The sequence below is a fragment of the Trachinotus anak genome, unplaced genomic scaffold (genome assembly GCF_046630095.1).
Source record: "Trachinotus anak isolate AG129_WGS33_773 ecotype Australia unplaced genomic scaffold, CSIRO_AGI_Tana_v1 ptg000031l, whole genome shotgun sequence".
NCBI classification, from domain to species: Eukaryota; Metazoa; Chordata; class Actinopteri; order Carangiformes; family Carangidae; genus Trachinotus; species Trachinotus anak.
In genome coordinates this window covers 4,667,370-4,687,324 of record NW_027273882.1, presented here as the reverse complement: position 1 = coordinate 4,687,324, position 19,955 = coordinate 4,667,370, and the positions used below count along the sequence as shown (strand labels likewise).

General features: G+C 40.9%; 2 protein-coding genes across 13 annotated transcripts in view; one reads left to right on the top strand and one right to left on the bottom strand.

Annotated features, from left to right (window-relative positions):
- ryr3 (ryanodine receptor 3) overlaps nt 1-630 on the bottom strand; it is a 110,990-nt gene extending 110,360 nt beyond the window's left edge. For 5 of the 6 annotated variants that reach the window (XM_071467772.1, XM_071467774.1, XM_071467773.1 and 2 more), the window contains exon 1: nt 485-629. In XM_071467772.1, the coding sequence (XP_071323873.1) occupies nt 485-532 (48 nt within the window). In that variant the 5' untranslated portion in view covers nt 533-629. Of the gene's footprint in view, nt 1-484 lie in introns of all 6 variants that reach the window. The other variant, XM_071467778.1, reaches the window with a different exon arrangement.
- Nucleotides 631-762: 132 nt separating this feature from the next.
- The window catches only part of fmn1 (formin 1), a 31,810-nt gene continuing 12,617 nt past the window's right edge, over nt 763-19,955 (top strand). Inside the window, exons 1-6 of one of the 7 annotated variants that reach the window (XM_071467787.1) lie at nt 763-3,327; nt 4,317-6,265; nt 9,844-10,022; nt 15,425-15,533; nt 17,850-17,911; nt 18,667-19,391. In XM_071467787.1, the coding sequence (XP_071323888.1) occupies nt 4,396-6,265; nt 9,844-10,022; nt 15,425-15,533; nt 17,850-17,911; nt 18,667-19,391 (2,945 nt within the window). In that variant the 5' untranslated portion in view covers nt 763-3,327; nt 4,317-4,395. Of the gene's footprint in view, nt 3,332-4,309; nt 6,266-9,843; nt 10,023-10,498; nt 15,205-15,424; nt 15,534-17,849; nt 17,912-18,666; nt 19,392-19,955 lie in introns of those variants that run through there. The other 6 variants (XR_011686500.1, XM_071467781.1, XM_071467784.1 and 3 more) reach the window with 6 other exon arrangements.

Below are 19,955 nucleotides of genomic sequence, written 5' to 3'. Positions count from 1 at the left end.
AGAATCTATCCATAAAAAGTTAATAATAATAATAATAATGATAATAATGGTAATGATAATAATAATAATAATAATGATGGTGATAATGATAATAATAATAATAATAATGATGCAGGCGGGAATGACAAGCTGTGGTAATGATGTGGGAGAAGTGATGTTTCCTGAGAACAACGGATCGGAGAGAGGAAGGCTGTGACATGAGAGAGGGCATGTTTCCTGAGCTGGCCTGTGAGGTGTGCAGTCATTCTTGCCCTTGCACCTGCGGACCCGAGTCTCATTGAGATTCTCCACATCAGAGACTCCTGTCGACAGGTGCGCCGCGACCTGCCGCAACTTCCATTCAAAATAAATAAATTAAATAAATTAAAATAAATCAATCATCATTCATGCAGAACCAAAGCCAACATTTAACCCCGGAAACTTCCACAATATTCTGAAAGCGACGCCTGCGCTCAGCCCGCACCCAGGAATGATCTTTACTTACAGTTCTCAAGAACTGGATCTCATCCTCCCCTTCTCCGCCCTCAGCCATGGCTGTGCAGGAGCCTGCTCAGACTCTGGAAGCCACCGCTGACTGCCGGCAGAAACGCGATGCTGTGCCTCTCAAGCCGATATTAGCATAGAGCTCATCCACAGCCATATAGGGCAGCCCGGCGGAGCCCCCCCCCCCCCTCTCCCTCCCTCTCCCTCGCCCCTCCGCTCCCACCTACCTACCCCTTCATCCTCCCTCCCTCCCCCTCCTCCCCACGACCAGACGCCCGCAGCAGCAGCAGCAGCAGCAGTGCGGACCAGCGGACGGATGGAGCCGGGGCACCAGAGGACGAGCTCCCGATGGTGGTGGTCGATGCTGCTTCTCCGCTGAGGATGATGATGGTGGTGGTGATGATGAGGATGGTGATGATGAGTATTAAAATATTTGGGGTGAGCCCCTCTGCCAGTTGAGTCAGCAGTTTGTGAGGACTCCCTGTGTGACGGTGACGCACGGTGAGGGCTGAGGGTGGGTTTGAAAGGCAGCAGTGGGGCTGCATGTAAAGTTTTGAATGGCTCTGTCTCTCCGTCTGCACCCACTGTGCACCCCACCTCACCCCACCTCACCCTCCCTCACCCATGCACCAGACACCTCGCCCCACAGACTGCAGACAGGTATCATTTAAGTCCACAGAAATCACCTGTTTGTGTCAATCCAGGGGAAATAACGTTCACTCTCTCATGTGGCAGGGCTCCTCTCATAAAGTCACAGCTTTAGCTTGTTGATTGTTTGCTTACTGGCTTACACACTTGATTATTCCAGTGAAAGCAGTGAGGAGTCAGGCTGCAGTTGCATCAATAGACAGTGGTTGTCGTCTGGGATTAGGTAGAACTAGAGCTCGTTGCTGAGAAGTAAGTAATGGACTGACTGTTGATTAAAAATGTTTAAGCATTTAGGCATTTGTAAGAAGTTAGCTATAAAATATACAACTTCTCGTATGTATTCTAGGAAGGTTATAGTTTCCAGAATCAAATCTCATAATATTTGGTCTGTATAAATGTAATCTGGATGTAAAATATTAAAATTAACACATACCTATGTACAGATTATACACTCATTAAATCTTCTGTATTTTGGAAAAGAGCTGCTTCTGACTTCAAGTATCATCGTTGACCATTTAAATTATGTATCTTAATTGTATCTAGCTTCAATGTCAGTTCCTATAGGCAGCAAAGTCTAACTATTAATTAACCAATTAGTCAGACTAATTACTAATTAACATCAGTTTGACTTCATATGGTCTCGGTCACTGATCAGGAGGCAGATGAGAAAAGCCAGCAGCAGTTTTTAGTGGAAGGAGATGATGTTTCCTGCCAAAGACTTTGCTGACATCTAGTGGTCAGGTAGTACATTTTCAGTGCAACTGCAGATTGTGAAATTTCAACTATATGCCCAACTTTGTTAGAATTTCAATGCCTTTTGAGCAGCTGAAATGCCTTAATGATATCAGTTCCTAAGACTTCACACATGCACATGTTTTAACTTCTTACACTGAAATTTCCATTCAGAGCCTTGAGCCTGTGATCAGGACTGAACAGGACTGAATTACAATGTTAAGCATGAAGACATTTAACTGATGTTGCAGTCCTTGTTCAGTAGCAGCATAAAGAATCATCTTCCATATCCTTTTCTACTTGTAAAGATGTGATTGTTTCGGTGTCAGTGACGTTAACAGCTGTTTGTTTCCTTTAAACGTCTGTAATCCATCACAGACAGCTGGCCAGTCGGTCAGATCAGCTCTGTGCACGCACTGACCACTGTGCAGCTCAGCACGGTGCACAGCTGACCTAAATCGAGTTCATGGTCAGTGTATGGCTGGAGAGCAGATGTGATTTACAGGATCCAGGTTAACATATAGATTAGCCTATACGTAGCTCTTTGCATGAACCCACAGCTTTAACTCTCTTGGGCCAACATTGTTTCTTCATGTTTATCCCAGACAGTTGTACGATGTAAGTACATTCACTCACTCACTGAACTTATCACCATTTTCCACATCTTTATATTTCAACGCCTCTACATTTCAGATGGAAATATTGAACATTTTTATACTCCACTACAAATATTTGACAGCTATAATTATTAGTTTCTTTGTACATCAACTTTTTAAAGCCAGAAAAATTCAGTAATTGATCTATGATAATAAAATATTATAATATATTTTAATTTAAAGTTCTGCTGCATGACAATAGCACTTTGACTTTTGATACTTAAAGAACATTTTGTTGTTAATACTGTTATTCTTACTTCTGATTTTGAAGGCAGGACTTTTTGCTCCTGGTAATGGAGTATGTTTACAATGTAGTCCTGTTATTTTTACGTATGTAAAGGGTTTGGACACTTCGTCCATCAATGATTTCATTCATATTCACGGTTGTGTGCCGTTTTATTGGTGTAACCCCAGACTGTTGATATCAAAGATCTGTTGTAACAGTATTTTTTTTTTTTTAAATTATAAAATAGAGGACAGTTAGTGATGCCCATTTTGTGTTTATTTAGTTGTAGACTCATGTGAAGAAGATTACAATAATAAGTCCCAATCCTCATTGAGCCTTCCCGTCTGTGTGTTTGTGCGCTCCCCTCAGTACCTGACAGTCCTGAGTGGATTAGCGGTCGTGACCTTTATCTGATGAGCCAGTAGGAATCGCTCGGATTTCCAGTGGCAGCGGTGATTGGTCGATGTCCCTGTCTATCACTTGAGTGGGCGGGCAGTTGGTTCTGTCACCTGAAAGTGTCTGAGAGCATCAGAGCGGTGATCTGCTGCTGCTGCTGCTGCTGAGGGGAGGGCTGCGACAGCTGTGAGTGAGTTCACGTTTGAAATACATGTGCTTCTTTTGCTCCTTTGTGTTCATTTGCTAAATTCTTTAAATAATTATCATATTAATTGTGAAATTTAAATGAGAGGTTCAAGTAGATTTTTCGCGTCGTTTCAAGAAATGAGAAAAAAACAACCTCTGGGAGCATTTGTGGATGGACTGCATTGTTTATGCTGTAGAATTAAAAAGTTAAGTTATAAACTGTACTAATAGAAGTTGGTTGAAGTTTCTGGTCCAGGTTGAGGAGTAGCAGAAAAGCTTTTCGTGTGTTTCCAGTGAACGGATTATTCCATGAAATGACCTTTAAGTTGCATAACTGGTAAACAGGGTGAAGATGTTTGCAGTTCACATGCTTGTGATGCACCAGTGCAGGGCTGCAGCTGACATTTGTTTTTCAATTAATCTGCTGGTTGTTTTATTTATTAATCATTTGGTCCATAAAATGTCAGAAAATTGTGGAAACAAGGACTATCATACTTCCCCAGAGCTCAAGCTGATTTATTTTCTGATTCTCTCTTGATAGTAGTTTGGTCTACAAAATGTCATAAGATATTTTTTTAAAAAGTACACACTTTACTAAAGCCTAAGGTGATGTCTTCAGATGTCTTGTTTTGTGGGATCAAGAGACTAAAACCCAGAGATTCTCAGTTTACTATCACATAAGAAGAGGAAAAGCAGCCAGTATTCAAATTTGAGAAGCTGGGACCAGGGATTGTTGAGCAATTACAATCGGAACTCTTTTTAGGTGTTTACTCTTATGCATTCATATGGTGTTTATGGTTTTATACTTCGTCTGCTTAACTTTCATCTTGAGAGAAACTACATCTTGTTTTGCTTTATGCATGTTTTCTAGTTGTATGGTTGAAGTTGCAATTAAGCTTAAGCTTGAGCTATGTGAAAATTGATACTAGCACATCTGCTCATTTCAACAAGTCTGAAATAAACTTTTTTCCCTTTCTGTGAGATTTCAGAGGTTTAAACACTCCAAAGAATCCATTCATGCTGGAAAAGAACCATCACCTGCTTTATCTCTGGTAATCAAATAAGATCATGGAGAGCACTCACACCACCTTACACCTCTACTCCGCCATCAGCGAGAGGAGCTGTGTGAGTCCAGCCCTCCCTCTCTGTTGGGGCCCATCTTCCCCCTCTAAAGCCCCTCTTAGCTTCCAACGAAGACTAACCTCTAACTGCAAGGAGGAGGGTCCAGCTGAAATAGCGAAGAGGGGTCAAGCAGACAAATTCGGCCTTACAGACTTTAAAGAAACCCTCAAAGCGCTGGATGACTCTTCTGAGATCTGCTGGCTGACAGAGTTGTTACCGTTGTGTTTGGAGTGCCAGGCTTTCATGAGCATGGGAAACCAACAGGGCACGAAACTTAAGACGAACTTTCATAGTTATGCAGAGCGTCGGGATGTTTCACCAAAATCCCCCAGAATCCAGATCCCTCAGAAGAGAAGGAGGAGAGCAGAGGGGCCAGTTAACGCCGGCGCCCTTCACCATAACCTCAAGATGACACCGGGGACTCCTTGGGTGCCTCTGAAGGCAAGAAGGCTGACAAAGCTTCAGATGACGAGCTCTCCTACATTTGGAGAGTGGGACTTTGAGGAAGAAAGGCCGATCATCTGCACTCCTGCAGCCAGGAGGAAGAGAGTTACAGGGAAAGAAAGGGAGGATAGAAGTGCGTCAACACAGGAGTTAAAGCCGGCATGGAGAGCGAAGCTGCCGGATGCTTCGTCTGAAAATGATCCTAGATCTTACAACAAAAGAGGCCATTTCTCTCCTGTAAGGGATGAACGTGCTCTTGCTGGTTCAGACACTGACCTTTCTGAATATGACAATGAGAAGTACTCAGTGTATATCTCTCAGTCTAGTCTTGACCTGACTAGGAAAACAGAAGTCAGTACCAGGAATCCAGCAAAATCTCGGATCGCCCAATCAGCAAGCCAGAAACACGAGGAAAAGAGGGCAGAAGTTGGGGAGGTGAATTGCCCTCAGCGGTGGTTTGAAGAGTTGGGGAAGAGGGCCGCAGCATGGCGAGTAATGGGCAAAATTGAGGAAGTTGAAGGAATCATACGAAGGGTAAGTCTCACCAGTTCGGACTGGATCAAAGAAGCTAGTGAAGGTGGTGATGAACCTCAGTTTATCCCAGATAGATATGTCTGTGAGGATCAGCTCCAAATCCTGCAACAGAGATGCAGGCCTGAATTCAGCACTGATTCCTTAATGGACATTTATAACAAGGGGTGCAATGCAGACCAGTCTCTACTGGTTGAAGAACTTCGTGTCCTGGGTGAAGCTCTGAGCCAGAGTCTCCATCAGGCCCTGATGATGGAGGGAGCAAAAGCAGAGATTGAAGCCTTCGCAGAGGACAAACAGACTTTTTGTGAGCTGAACCCAATGGGATCAAAAAGGAAGCCTCTGACTCTCCCATCACATCCTTACCACTTCATGTCTAACTCTTCAACGCTGCCAAACGATTCATCACCCTCTCTTTCAGCTGGTGGAGAAACCTCCCCTGTACCCTCGCCATCTCTGTCTGCAATCCTTGATGTTTCTCCAAGAACATCTAGCAGCTTTGAAGGCATGTCCCCGATTCTGTCGCCTTTATTCACATCCACTGTTTCCAGCCCTGGGCCCAGCCAGCAATCTCTGCCTCTGAACTTGACTGATCAGTGTGAAGAAGACGTCTCTGGGAGTCATAAAGAGTGGATAGACTCAGCAGAAGACAGTTTATTCTCTCAGGGGGCCAGAGGCTGTGCGAGTGCCACCACAGTCACTGGTGCGACAGAAAAGGATCAGTGGACTCCAAAAAGGAAGTTGGCGTGGGCGAACTCCGGACTGAGTGAGCAGAATCAGATGCAGACGTACAGATGCACCAATGAGACAGAGGCCGGACAATATTATCTGCTCTCTTCAGGTAAAAATGCTAATTAGGTTTTTACAAAAACAGTTGCTAAGTCTTTTAGGCTCAACTTTCAGTGATATCATATTGTGATGATGTGATAATGGTGTATTACTTGGCTCTCTAAGTGAGAGTCTGTTTAATGCATATCAGTATAGCATCTGATAGAAGGTGTTTTTGGACACGTTGTGGTAAATAATCTGTTGGAATGATCATTTCAATCATATAGCTCAGCCTCCTGTTGTAAATCAAACTGGTTTACTGCATAAAACAAGGGTTGGGTGTTAGTACAGTACCAGTAGCAAAATGGTACTTTTAACGATACCTACATTTAGAGAATATCAACTTTATTCTGTCCAAATCTTGTTTTATCTCTTATTGTTAAATGTTGTCTAAGCACAAACAGCTGCTCCAAAACTTTGGCTAAATAAAAATCAGTGCAGAATTCACAAAAGGATCAGATACTGTAAATTAGAAACAGTTTGATCAATGAATATGTAAAGAAGAGTATGAATCTGAGGAAACTTTCAAGCCTTACACTTTGTTTAAGTTGACACATTTTGGTTAAACGGTAAAGCTTTGATACTGAGTAACCAGGTAGTGTCAACTGCTACTGAGAAGGGTAAGTAACAGTAAACGTATGGAGAAAGGTAAAGCAACATTTTATTGTATCTTATATCATCAGGATGTTACAAAAGTTCTGTTCGTGTCCAGGATTCACCAGCTTCATTTCACATTCTGTCCACCGTCATGGACGAGCTTGTGAATATTTTAAAGGATTTTGTAGCATAGCTGAGACACTGATCGACAGACGCAGATGCGCCTCCACCTTGTTAATCATGCTGCATGTGCTTCATGGCCATTTAGCATATGGTGGATTAAGGGGTTAAACATGTCTATAGAGAGTTTTCAGAGTACCAGGGTGGAAAGCGTGTGCGTCTGTGTGCATAACAGCATGACATTGACTTTTAGTGGTTGGTTAGTGAAGTGAACAGAGGAGGAAGAGCAGACGGAGCTGGTACATGCTGAGCCCGGACTGTCAGACTGAAGTCTCCCCTGGGTCGATGAATCCAGACACACACTCTCTCACCACAGCAGCTGGATCAGATGCAAAGGATGTGTGGTAGTCTGTGAATAATGACCCCCTCCCGGTTTGACATACCACTATGTCTTAATGTGTGAGTGTGTGTGTGTGTGTGAGTGTGTGTTTGCTCAGGCATGCAGAAATAGAGAGCACCTGATGTGGAACCCCTCGTAGTCCTGGATTGGCACTCATCTGAGACGAACAGCTTCCCTTCAAAGAACAGAAATACTGTTACTCTCCAAGAGTGTGTGTGTCTGTGTGTGTGGTCACATGACCCATAAGAATTAACCATGTAGGATTTCTTTGTAGATAATTGCAAACATTAAACACCACATTGGCTCAATTACTTCTGTCATGTCAAAAAGAAAATAAAATGTTGTCTGATTGGTACATTATAGAGCCCAGGCAATAAATCCTCCTGGCTGGTATATTAGTCGATATCGGCTCCTTTCAGATATATTGTCATCTGTCTATATGTCAGCAGCTAAATGACAAAAAAACTCAAGAACAGAAATGCAGATAGGTTTTGAAACAGTGTCATCATTCTCTGGTTTGTCCCCAAGAGAGAAATAACAATTTATTTTTCAACTGTAAAACATTTTTAGGTTGCAAAAAAAAAAAAAAAAATTGAAACTTTATCATTACCTAAAATATTTTGTTTATGAAATGTGTAAAGAAACTCAACATTGGATGAAATATTATAATATGGGTATCAGCCTCATAAATCTGGGCCACAGTACATTTTAAGGAAGTTTTGTTGCATCTGTGGTACCTATGCCGTAAACACGATAATTCAAGAGGAATGTAGATGTAAAAAATGTTGATTATTTGATGCAATGTTAGAAAATCTTTTGGCTTGGATCTACATTTGAAATAAAACTTTCTCTAATGCCTCAGTAAGCAGTGGCCTGCCGGTGGGTACAAACTCTTGCAGTGCAGCCAAACTGTGATGAAACCGACAGATTTGCTAATTTCTATTAGAGATCACAGAATTTCCTTAATATGTTTCAGGCTGGATTTTTATTTATTTATTTTGAAATTATATACAATGATGCAAAACATTTTGTGGAGCTTGGGCTGGAATATTTCATTCTATTCAAACATCATCTAGTTTCTATTAAGAGCTGGAAGATGATATTCAATATACTGTGTATGATATCGTCAGACAGTGCAGAACAAGCAGCTGCGACGCCCGACTGCCCAAACTGGATAAATGCTCTGAGCTTTGTGACATACAACAAATCATTAGAGGATGATGATTAGAGTGGGAGGAAGAAAGACATCCAGAGCCTTCTGAGGGTTATTCTCAAAATCCAGTGTTCAGTGTGGTCAAACTGAGGACAGATAACAAATTTCCATAAGCTGTTTAATCTGGCTTTGAGAGCTGTTATGTGTCCGCTGGAAGTTACACAACTAGCATCTCTGTTGGCACTCTTATCTGAAATGATGCTGACAGATTTACTGTAGAATAGCTCACTAAAGCAAACACACGCTTCTCCCCTCAAGGTTGAGCTGCCTTTTTCGCCCCATCTGGTGTTAGCTAGCAAAGTTCACCCACTTAAACGTGCATCCAGACACATTTTCAAACAGATCCTGTGTGATAATTATATCTACTAGTTTTTCAATTAGCACATTTGGCAGTAGGTGTCACCATTGCAACAGCATGCGTCAATTATCCACCCTTCATCACAATTTGGTAGAAGAATGTATGTAATTGACTGAAAATATTACTTTGACTTATTTACTCTATAAGCTTTGGATATATGTGTTATTTGGAATATTCAAAAAAAATCTTTTCATCACATTCCTGAGCATTTGCTAAACCACATGTGACTGAGAAACTGAGAATCATTTACAAATTGAAGAATTTCGGATACTGGAATACTAATGGCGGCTTAACAAGGATTATGATTAAAAGAAAGTCACATCCAAAAAACTCAACAGGTGCTTGCAGCAGAATGCACACATTTTTTTAGGCTTTTGCACTGTTTGCATGCACATTATATGTAGTGGCCATAACAAGCTACAGTTTCCCATTTACTATGAACCAAGACAGCTGAGTAGCTGTAATCATCAGCCACAAGCAAAGCGATATGACAAAAATAATTAGACAAATAAATCAACATATGACAACGAGGATGCTTTAGGTTGTTTTGTCATCTTGTGGAACTGAAAAAGCTGAAGGGAGAGGTTTGGTTTTGCTGTTTATTTGTAGCTAATGTTCTGACTTAAATCCTCATGGCAGCCACACACAAGATGTAACACACAAGATGTACTACAGGGCCCCAGAGTCATTCGCCTTTTTAAAGAACTCTGTGTTGATTAATTTGGCACTGAGTTTGTTTAAAGGCAAGTTTACAGACATGGCACTGAACAGCTCCCTCACAGGCAGCATGGACCTGATGCTGCGACGCTATGACATTGAAGTGTGCTTCTGTTTTACAGTCACTGAGGCCACCAGTGACGAGGATTCTGCTCTAATTGTGGCTGGACTCTCCTTTTTCTCCAGATGAAGCTCTCCGGAGACAGGAGGAGATCTGGCAGCAGGAGGTCGAAGAGTCCCTCTCCTTCTGCAGGTCGCTCTCTCATCCGTCCAGACCGAAGCACGTCGACTTCTTACGCATCACTGCTCCTGAGGATGACATCACTGATACGCCTCCGCCCACACCCCTCCCCCTGGAGTTTAGGGTGAGTAGTGTGAAAGACTTAAAGTGAAGGAGAGTATCTCACTGTCTCATACTGTCTAGACTAGTGGGTTTAAAATATTTACCACCATCTTTTCCATTACCATTCATCTTAACCTGCTCAGGGGTCACTGACAAACACTGGGCTGACACCAGGATAAGTATTATGATGAGTGACTGTCAGCTCACAGCAACATGGTGCTGGGTTAAATAATAACTGTTTTGTTCTTATTTTGGGTAGAGTTTGCATCTTCTCCTTGTGCTCATGCTCAAATTTCCTCCAGCAGTCAAAGACCTGCAGGTCACGTCCACCTTTTATTTATTACTTATTATTTATAGCTTTTCTTTTGCATGTGTGGTTATGGAAAAGTTTGAAAACAGGAATCACTAATCCAGTGGAGAGTTTTAATCGAATGCACTTTTCTAATTACAATAACAATATTCTTTTAATCACTGGAAACCATATTAAAGTATCTGAACCTAGTCTTCATTTCCAATAATGCTGCCTCATCATGACATTGACTTTTAATGTATTTTACATTACAGTGGAGTCTGGTCTCCTGGGACCATTGATTCACAGTCCTGTAGGTGCAGGTTCAAACAGTGACCTCACAGCACCGGTGCCGTGCAACAAAGAGCGCTGTGTTCCCTGTGGTTACATAACAGAAAGGATTTAATGCAACTCTGTAGGTGCATTGTATGAGGAATGGTATCGGTATAAGCATGAATTAGTACGTTATTACTGGTTCTTTATAGTCCTTCTCCCCCCTTTCTCTCTGTGTGCTTGCATGAATGTAGCTGCTCAAAGAAATTACATATTTTCAGACCATTTTATGAGAGTTTTGTTTGACATAAAGGCAACACAATGCATGAATGATATATATGGAAAGAAATAATGTAATAACAATGATAATTGAATTATATTTAAAAAAACATCTTTCATACAAAGATGCAATTCAAAGTACGACACACAACATGACTTAAAAAGGAAGCAAAGCAAGGAAAGGCACCACGACAAAGATTAGCAAGAGCATGTTTAATGACAATAAAAAACCTACAACCATTACCCCTGATCAAAAGATGATTAAAATGATACTTCAATTTTTAATTTCTTTTTAAAAATACTAATTGCATTTTTAGATCAATATTTTCAGGGCAAGAAAATAGAAAGTAACCTCACAAGATTTTCAAGTGTCAGTTTCAAAGTTTAATCATAATTTCAAGAGAATTTATAAACTTTCCAGGCTGAATATGATGGAGAATCGTTTCCAAATCAGTTCTATCATTACAAGTTAACATCTGATGGAGTTGTACCCTTCCCATACACATCCCATGATATGTATATGAGACAGGACTGAATGCTCTCTAACGCAGAACAAATTTTAGAGATGTAAAGTGACATCAAGCGTCTGTTGCGGAGCTCAAGTAAGAAATTGAATTAAATACACTGAATACAGGCCTTTTTTGATGCAGTCACAGTGGCGATCTATAAACTCAGCACATGTTGTATATCTGCTGCCTAATGCTGGATGCAGTCCAGCATGTTTATTCAGGAGTGTTGTGTGTGCGTTCTGAGGCTAATGCTATTTCATGGGATTATCTGGATTCATTTGTATTACATAAACACAGCTGACATAAAGGCCACACTGTCCCTCCCCAGGAATGCAAAAGCACTTTATTAGTATTCATAAGATATAAGCGTAGCCAGTTAAGTCGCCACTGCAGGAAACAGGCATGTGTCTGAGTACAAGAATTGTCAGAGAAAGTTACACAATGTAATGACACACAGTAAAAATATTATCTGTCACTCACCTGCTGGCTGTGATAATGTCAAAGCAAACAAGGGTGGAACCTGAGAACTAAGAATAACACAAATATGAAGCAGTGAAGGAGGAAGTCTACGCTCGAGTCTCGTTCTGATATTTTTTTTGTTCAGAAATACATAAAAAAAAAAAAAACTCAGTGAACAAAGACTACACTTTGAAGTTTGGTGCTCCTCCTCAGGCACCTTGGAGCTGTGCAGAGAAGCCTCCAGTCGAAGCCTTAGGCTGTCTTCTGTCTGTGCATATATTCAGCATGAGAAATGTGCTGAGTATTTTCATCCAGCAAATGCTTTTTTAAATAATTTTTAATGACGTAATTCTGTGTTCTCTCAGATTGATCAGTGTCACCAGTTGAAGGGTGAACCAATTTGTACTTTTACTTTGAAAAATCTATTTACGTAATAGATTTGTGCATTTATTTCATCAACCTTACTGTGACACAATATGTACCTTTATTTTGTGAAGCAATTTTTTTATTTATGTTTCTCTTGGTTGACATTTGTTTTGTTTGTTTCGTCATGACCTTTTCTTACCCTTTTTCCCACCATTTAATACCAGTTTTACCCTTCTATTGTATTGATCTTTGTCACCAACTTGTATGTGGTGTAATTTCAAACTGGATACTTAAGAGGTACTTATTTATTAACATATATTAGGCACAAAAACAGAAGCATGCCAAGTTTATTTGCAGAGCAAGTTTCATACACAAAGGCAATTCAAAGTCCTTTACATATTACATTTACAACATTAAAATACAATTAAATTCTAAACTAATACATTTTCAACTAAACCAAGTACTTTTATTTTGACAACTAATAATTAGACAGAACTTCTCTGTGTACCAGTAGTGTGTGTGTTAGATTGAATGTGAGCTGATCAACAGTGTGGTGTAGGTGGGGTTAGACCTAAGACGTCCAGATTAGCCGGGTGTTGCTCAGTACCTTCAGGGGAGCTGAGACCTCCCTGTCACTGTGGATTTACAAGGCCAAAACGTTTAACAAGTGATCCCTGGCAGGCCTATTTACCCTCCCTCTGCTCTGGGTGTGGTGCCCCTCCATCTGTTCTGGGTGGCTTCCTTTGCCTTATGGCTCACGGATCTGTCAGGGTGTTGTCACAACCAGTGGCTGAAGACGCCATCTGCTTCCAATTACACTGTGACAATCTGCAGGACGACATCCAAGGTGCTGCTCCGTAAACTGTAACAGCAGGTTTAGCAGAGCTGGAAGGAAAAGAAGGCAGAATTTGGAAGCTGAAGCCTGGACTTGGATCTGACTTTACTGTTACCGAGGTTGAGCTGAGTCACTGCAGCCAGCAGAGCCACAGAGCCAGCCTCGGAAACCTCCACTTTTCCATTACTTTGTGGATTTCTCTCCTGTCATTGGCTACTCTGAGTGACTAACAGCAGCTTCCAGTTTTAGGTTTGGAAAATTAGGTCTCTGGTAAGACATGAAGGAGCTGCTGAAACAGTGAAAGGATACATTTATTTCTTTTCAACAAACTGGAGCGGAAACAGGTTGGATTTTCACAAATAATGTTATGACTTGCATTCATTTAGTGATTGTAAGCAGAAGCTGCATGATCCTGGAACCAGCCAGACAAATTAGTGCATGCCATACAGATGCCAAAACACCACTTACACCTCTTTAGACTGCGTTTTTCTGATTCAGGATAACACAATGTTGCACTTAAGTCTCAGATATGAGCAGTATAAATGCTGACATTGTGGGAAAAGCTTCTTAAAAAAATGTCCTGCTCCCTCTAGTCTGGATAACTTCACCACTGTCTTTATGAGCAACTGTGACTCGGGGAAAAATGGAGGAGCAAAAAGCCATTCTAAAATTTTTCAGGACCTTTTCAGATGAGCAAGATGAAGAGATAATGCAGGAAGAGCTGAGGTTTAATCTAAAGAAAAATGGGGATATGAACTTTAAAGATGCTCTGGGGCATTCTACAGATTCCTTATTTTATGTTATATTGCCTCATGAAGGGGAGAAGATGACCTCCAACTCAGTGGGACTCATAACTGTGAGAGAAGAGGGAAATGACTCAGACAGAACAGAGCATGAGAGGAATAATTTTAGCCCAACAGAGCAGCAAAGCAAGGCTGTAAATGTTGATGATGTCCCAGAGAAACAGACCTCTGCAACAAATCAAGACCAGGATAAGATGTCGGACAAAAACTGTGGCAAAGTTAATGGTTGTCACATACCAGAGAAGTCACTGGGTGAATGTGCCTTGAACCCATCTCTGCAGCAAATATCTCAACACATCTTAACTGAGTGTACAGATACAGATTGTGAGTGTGTCACACCAAACAGTGTCAAGAAGGATGACATTGAAGAAGCCAACCAGGATGTAAGAAAAGCTTACGAAAATGGTCAGATCACAGATTTTGTCACACACACTGACTCTTCTGATGTGCATCTTCACCTCGAGGAGTCAGCAAAAACTAGACCCTCTGAAACCAAACATGTATTGATAACAGTGAGTCGGACAGGACCCGCTGTTGAAGAAGAGGCTGAACCAACACTGGAGGAAGCTGAAGAGCAAACTGGAGAGCTCTCCTACTCTAAAAATGATGATGATGATGATGAAGAGGAGGTTAAATATGCAGAGGAAGACACAGGAGAAGAAGAGAAAATAGATCTATTTCCTGACTTCTCCACCCAGCTTCACCATCATCCTCTGAGCCCAAAAGATAAGTCATCAAATATTTCCATAACATCAGCAGCCTCAGCCAAAAACCCTCCACCTGGATCCACCTTCACCAGAGCCACCTTCTCTCCAGGTTCCCCCACGGACAAGCAGATTCAGCTGCCGGCCCTCTTCAGCGGCCTGAAGGTCCTGAGGAAGACGGTGGTCGGACCCGAGTCCGACACAGTGGCCCAGATCAAACCTCCATCTCAGGGAGCAAAGAGGGCCATTTTCCCAGAGAAGCAGGTCGACGGTAAGGTTCAGGGGAGCTTCCTGGACCAGATCTCCCAGTTTCTGATTCGGGAAAAGAAGGGAGATGAGAAAGAGGAGGAGAAGAAGGAGATGGAGGCCGAGGGAGACAAGGATGAAACCAAAGTGATGAATGGAAATGATGAAAGTCAAGAGAGTCCTGAGAAGGAAGACCTTGAGGAGGATGTAGAGGCTTTAAGGGCGTTTGATTCTGCAAGACCTCCGGTGTCTAGCGCAGAGGCAGCGTTTGATGCCTTCAAGGCTTTTTTCACCCCAAAGCCTTTGAAGAAGGACCCATCAGATAAGGTGGACCTGGAGGCAGTGAGGAAGAAGATAAGAACTGAAAAAGACGTGTTGAGAGCTCTTTTTGAGAGAACCTCCAATAAGACGCCTGAGAAGAAAGACTCGTCTGATGGCAAAGTATGCATAGAGTTATAGAAAGGAAAAATCAAACCATACATTTTAACAGCAGTGATTTATTAAAATATTTTAACGGTTTCTGTAAATGTCCTTTATTTTACTCTTTTTTCCCTCCAAGATTTAAGTTAATAGCAGTTATTGGAATTATGTTCATATCTAGAAATGTACAAGCTGCATTTTGAAGTCAAAAATCTATGTTGTCAACCTTTTTTCACTCTAGTCAGAAGCTTCTACACCAGGGGAGGGAGAAGAACGAACTCCAGGTCGTCTACAAGCCGTCTGGCCGCCACTCAAGGAGGAAAAAGTTGGGCTCAAGTATACAGAAGCAGGTACTGGCAGATTAATACACCTTGATAATTTGTCATAGAAACATTCCTGGCATTGATATTAGTTTTTCTAACCTCATAGTTTGGTGGTGCCCCACAGGTAAAATTTATAGAGAAACACAAACACAAACTTTACAGTGATGTTACTCACATTATTTGAGATGTGGGAGTGGAAATGCTATGTTATAATAAAATAATAATAAATACAAAATCATGTGAATTCCATTATATTTAACTATGCTTTGCAGCTTGAGTCTTTGAGACCCAAACAGAAGTAACGTGGCCTGAAGTCTCCAGGATGAGAGAAAGTTGTTCCAGAAATAACTGCACTCGATGCCTTCCAGTAGATATCACCACCCCAGTCATTATGTTGAACACTATGGTCTGAATATTCATGTGAGAGAGGAGTGTTTGCTCTGTGATAATCATACGGTGGATGTGATATCAAGCTCCACTGCTAAAGTAAACACAACTCCACCCTGTGTTTGTCCTCAGTCTGTAAGACTCTGCCTGCAGTGTGTGAAAGCATTTACTAGATTGTACTTTTTTTTTTACACATAAAACTTGCTGTTGTTCATCTGTTTGTGTGAGAAAGTGAATTTGAATCTTGAGGAGACTTTTATGGTGGAAACCTCTTTGGTTATGATTTTAAATTTTCCAACTCTGGTGCCACCTAGTGGTAAAACAGCGATGCATGTCATACAAAAAACTTCTGCCATGAGGATAGTGTCTTTAAGTAAAGGTTAAATAAAAACAAAAGCATATTTGTATTATTACCAGTCAAGTTATTTTTACTTAAATATCCCAATATCATAAACCAGAAATTAGCTTCAAGAGGCTTTTACAGTCTGTACAGCATATGACACCATCTATCCACAGACCATCAAAGTACCAGTTATCCTGCTTCTAGCCAGTCAAAAAGACATGAAAAGGATTAAGTCAGGGTTTATTCAAAGACAGAATTTGACTGTGGCTTAGATCAAGCTAAAAGTCAGACTTCATGTCTACGTCTAAATGAATCAATTGTATGAAGCTGTCTAGGTTTTGACTGAAGTAGGACTAATTCGCCATGAATTTTGGGGATATTATGCTTTTATTCAAACTGAAAAACATAACTCAGTAACCAGTTTGAACAACTCAGTTTGTTTTAAACACTGCAGGAGAACATGTTTTTTATTTATTGTCATTATGTGATTGTAACAGTTTGCCTGAGAGTAGAGTGGTTAATGTTTTAGGCTTAAAATAAGTCTTTTTTTTGTGAAACTGCCTAACTGACATTAGACTAATCAAAGAGCAAAGTTAAGACAAACCTGGCACAGTTTGAATTGTAATACAGTAAGTACTGAAAATCTCTAAACAGTGGTCTGTGCTCATTTTAACTGTCATAAAAACTACATGGGGCTGGCAACTAAGTTGTCTATCACAAAATGTCTAAATCACCTTTTTTTAAAGAAACAAATACTCATTGAGTCAAAGCTAATGTACATCACTCTTTAATCACAATGTTTTAAAGCCATGAGAGTGGTTCTGCTTCCTTTGGCATTGGATGAGTCAAAATTAAAATCATCCCATCTCACTTGTAAAATGTTTCCTTCTGTTCATCAGCAGGATTGCATGAGGGTTGGATTGTTTGAACAGTGCTCCGTGTGTACACAATTACTTCCTACAGCTCTTGTAAATACTGTCAGAAGGTGACAGTGAATATACTTGAGCATTCAATACATTCAAGCATCCATTAATCATATATTTCATATTTTATTTCTACAGCACATTTCAAACAAAGGGCAACACAATGTGCTTTACATAAAGTGACCAAGATGTACAAGAAATCACATACAAACAAATACATAAAACGGATACATAAAAAGGACAAGATGTACAACACGAATACCAAAACCACCCTAGATAAATGTTTGCTTAAATAGTTTGTCCAAGATGCCAGCTGCAGCCAGTGAGCTGTCAGCCAAGGTCTGTATGTTTTTGTGACATTTGAGGCTCAACTGCCCTCACCTGATGAGGTTTTACCTAGTTTTTGACCCAGTCTGTCCCTAACGGCCACAGCAGATCCTTAAACACCCCTCAGCCTGAGCCGTGGTGGTAAAACATTTGATTTGTTCTGCAAAATCAGTTCCAGTTCTCAAATGTCTCACGGTTGTTGTAATTTGTTTGTCTGCGGTTTGCACCCAGCCACATCATCAACGTATCCATCGAGGTAGAAAAAAAAGCACTCTCAGGCAACGCAGCTGTAATGATGAACATCTGTTGTGGTGCAGAAAACAACACAAAGCCATTGTTTTTTTCTGCTCTGTTTCCTCTCAGAGCATCAGGCTGCGCTGCTGCAGCTGAAGAGAGAATGCAAAGAGGAGCTGGAGAAGTTACAGGTCAGTTTGAAGGATGGATGATCAAGTGTTGAACCATGGTATAGCTCCAGGTGAGGTCAGATTTATATGCTTGTATGGTTATTTTCCTTCTTGTCAACAGTTAACTTCCACCTGCCATCTGAGCTTGAATTAGCAAATAGAATCACAACTTGGGAAATGTGATGAAAATCTAGTTATGCTTTATTTTACAGGTCCACAGTTTTCTAATAATCCCTTAATAATTTTACAATTTACTGAAAAGGACAATGTAATGTGTTACTAGTTAAAAAATAAAGGCAGTGTTCAATTGGTACACTTCCAAATAATTAGCTCCAGAAATTTGAGCCAGGTCTTTTGAAATTTATCAGCCAAGCATACAATTCAGCATATTGCATATGGAGAAGACATTTTCCAATATTACACTGTAAATGAATAATGACTAAACATTTACTTGGGTTTCAATTGAGCTTTTCTCCTGAGGACATTCCTATTTTCCCTATAATTTGTACCAACATACATAATAACTTACAGGAAAATATGCTGAAATTAATCAAATTTTGCAGATATCCAAAATAAAATGTTACTAAATTAGAAATTTTTTTTCCTGACTGACAGAAGAGTCTAGAAGGATTCTGGAAATATCTTAAAAAACTACGTTCAGGGATGTTATATGATTTTCTTTCTGGGTTTTTAAGAGAAAACCGGGGATTTTAATTTCGGCAAAACAGATGCTTAGCTTTAAAGTAAGGCTGAAGTTTAACCAGCACTGTTTTCAGGAGGACTATGGTCAGGAACTCTCCAGACTACGGGTGGAAAACGAGGACAATGTCGCCCGTCTGGAGTTCACTCTGGCTGAGCTGCAGGCCAAACTCTCCCAGGTTGGGACCCAGCGTCGAGGTGAACTCAGAGACGTCGCTGTATCCACGGGAGATGACTCTTTACAAAAATCCTTCCGCACTGTCTGCATCCAGACGGACAGAGAGACCTTTGTCAAATCTCCAGAGGATGGAGAGGGGACAGGGAGGGCATGCACGAGTCCCCAGCAGCAGAGGGTGACCCCCAAAAAGCTGGACCTGGCTTCTATCAGCCTCAGCCTGGCCGGTCAGAAGGACGATACCGTGTCCTCCTCTTCATCGCCTGCCCCTGCATCCCAAACAGCTCCTCCTCCTGGAGCCTCACTACCTCCAACAGAACAACCACCAGCCCCTTTTCAGACAATGTTACCAAGCAAAACCGACAATCTCCCTCCTCCTCCACCTCCTCCGCCCTGTTTACCATCTTTCCAAAATCACATGCATACAACAAATGGCCCACCACCACCTCCACCACCACCGCCACCACCCCCACCCCCTCCATCCATGCCAGGCTTAGCCCCCCCACCTCCTCCTCCTCCTCCAGGTGGGGGCGTCTTACTGGATAAACCTCCCAGGAAGCCGGCAGTGGAACCTTCCCGACCAATGAAGCCTCTTTACTGGACCAGAATCCAGATCCAGGACAACAAGTAGGTTCACATCCAAAGTAACTAAGAACACACACAAAAAGATTATTTTATGAAAAGTCTAATATTGCTTTCTCACAGGGTGATGCTGTTTGCTTTTGATGTTTAATTATCAAAAAATGTCTAACCCCTCAACCAAAATGTCATTTTTAAAGGGCCTGATGAAGCCTGTAGGCTATATCTCCAAAATGTGAAATAAATTATTGTATTAACTAGAAAAGATGTTTAAAAACAACACCTATGTTGAAAAACCACTTAAACACTCACAAGTTAAAATGTCTTCAAAGTGTCAATGAAGCATTTGAAAAAAGCTTTTGAAAGTTTAATTTACAAATTAGTTTTTATATTTTTTTAATTTATTCTTAACTAGTTTAGATAATATTTAAATATTTGAGACATTATGAAATTAATTATCATATGAATAAATACAGTAAAATATATAAATAAACCAGACAATGGTGAAATGCTTAAATAGTTTATTAAAACTTACTATGTCAGTGTAGGCTAAATAACAGAAATGTCTCTGTATAACACAATATGGTTCAACAGCACCAAAAATATCATCCT